The 595-nt window shown below is 47.7% G+C and overlaps 1 protein-coding gene across 1 annotated transcript in view; it reads left to right on the forward strand.

Annotated features, from left to right (window-relative positions):
- Positions 1 to 25: 25 nt before the first annotated feature.
- The window catches only part of LOC119585201, a 19,387-nt gene continuing 18,817 nt past the window's right edge, over positions 26 to 595 (forward strand). The window contains exon 1 of the mRNA XM_037933852.1: positions 26 to 460. Coding sequence (XP_037789780.1) covers positions 254 to 460 — 207 coding nt within the window. The 5' untranslated portion in view covers positions 26 to 253. The remainder of the gene's footprint in view (positions 461 to 595) is intronic.

A 595-nucleotide genomic window follows, 5' to 3' on the forward strand; every position in this document is an offset into this window, starting at 1 on the left:
CACGCACCCAAAACACCTTGCGTGGGAGCTCTTGAAGACGCATGCGCCATCGCGCTTACTGCACATCCTTGCCAGGCGTGCGTTGCAAAGGACACATCACAACACATCGTTGTGTGTATGTTTACATTCCCCACACTCGCTCTCTTTCGGAAAATGGTTGTGTGAAATACGTTACAAAGTTCAATCGTCTTTTCCTTTCTTGAATGCATGGAAAAACGAGACTAAATAAAGATACTGTGAACCCTGAGGTGCTATGCCAGTGGAACCATCATGCTGTACGTTCGTGGTGTCCGTAATCATTGGCCTGGGATGGGTCGTTGGTGCTGTGATGGCCTTGGCGTATCTTAGTGACACTGACGGACTTTTCGTGTTGGTTGTGATGTCTGTCATGTTCATATGTGGGGCGACGTTTTGGTACATCTACAGGGAGCGTGGCGGCGAAGCGGACTCACCCGATGAGGTTTGAGTTTTTACTTTGCATTTTGAAAAAAAGAGTGGATATAGTCTGTGGTTGATTCCACTGCGAGCGAAACTCAAACGTATGGAGTCGAAGTGTTGAATAAGAAGAGCGTCTGTGCGCTGTTCTGGTCAATTC

Source organism: Penaeus monodon, chromosome 19 (genome assembly GCF_015228065.2).
Source record: "Penaeus monodon isolate SGIC_2016 chromosome 19, NSTDA_Pmon_1, whole genome shotgun sequence".
NCBI lineage: Eukaryota > Metazoa > Arthropoda > Malacostraca > Decapoda > Penaeidae > Penaeus > Penaeus monodon.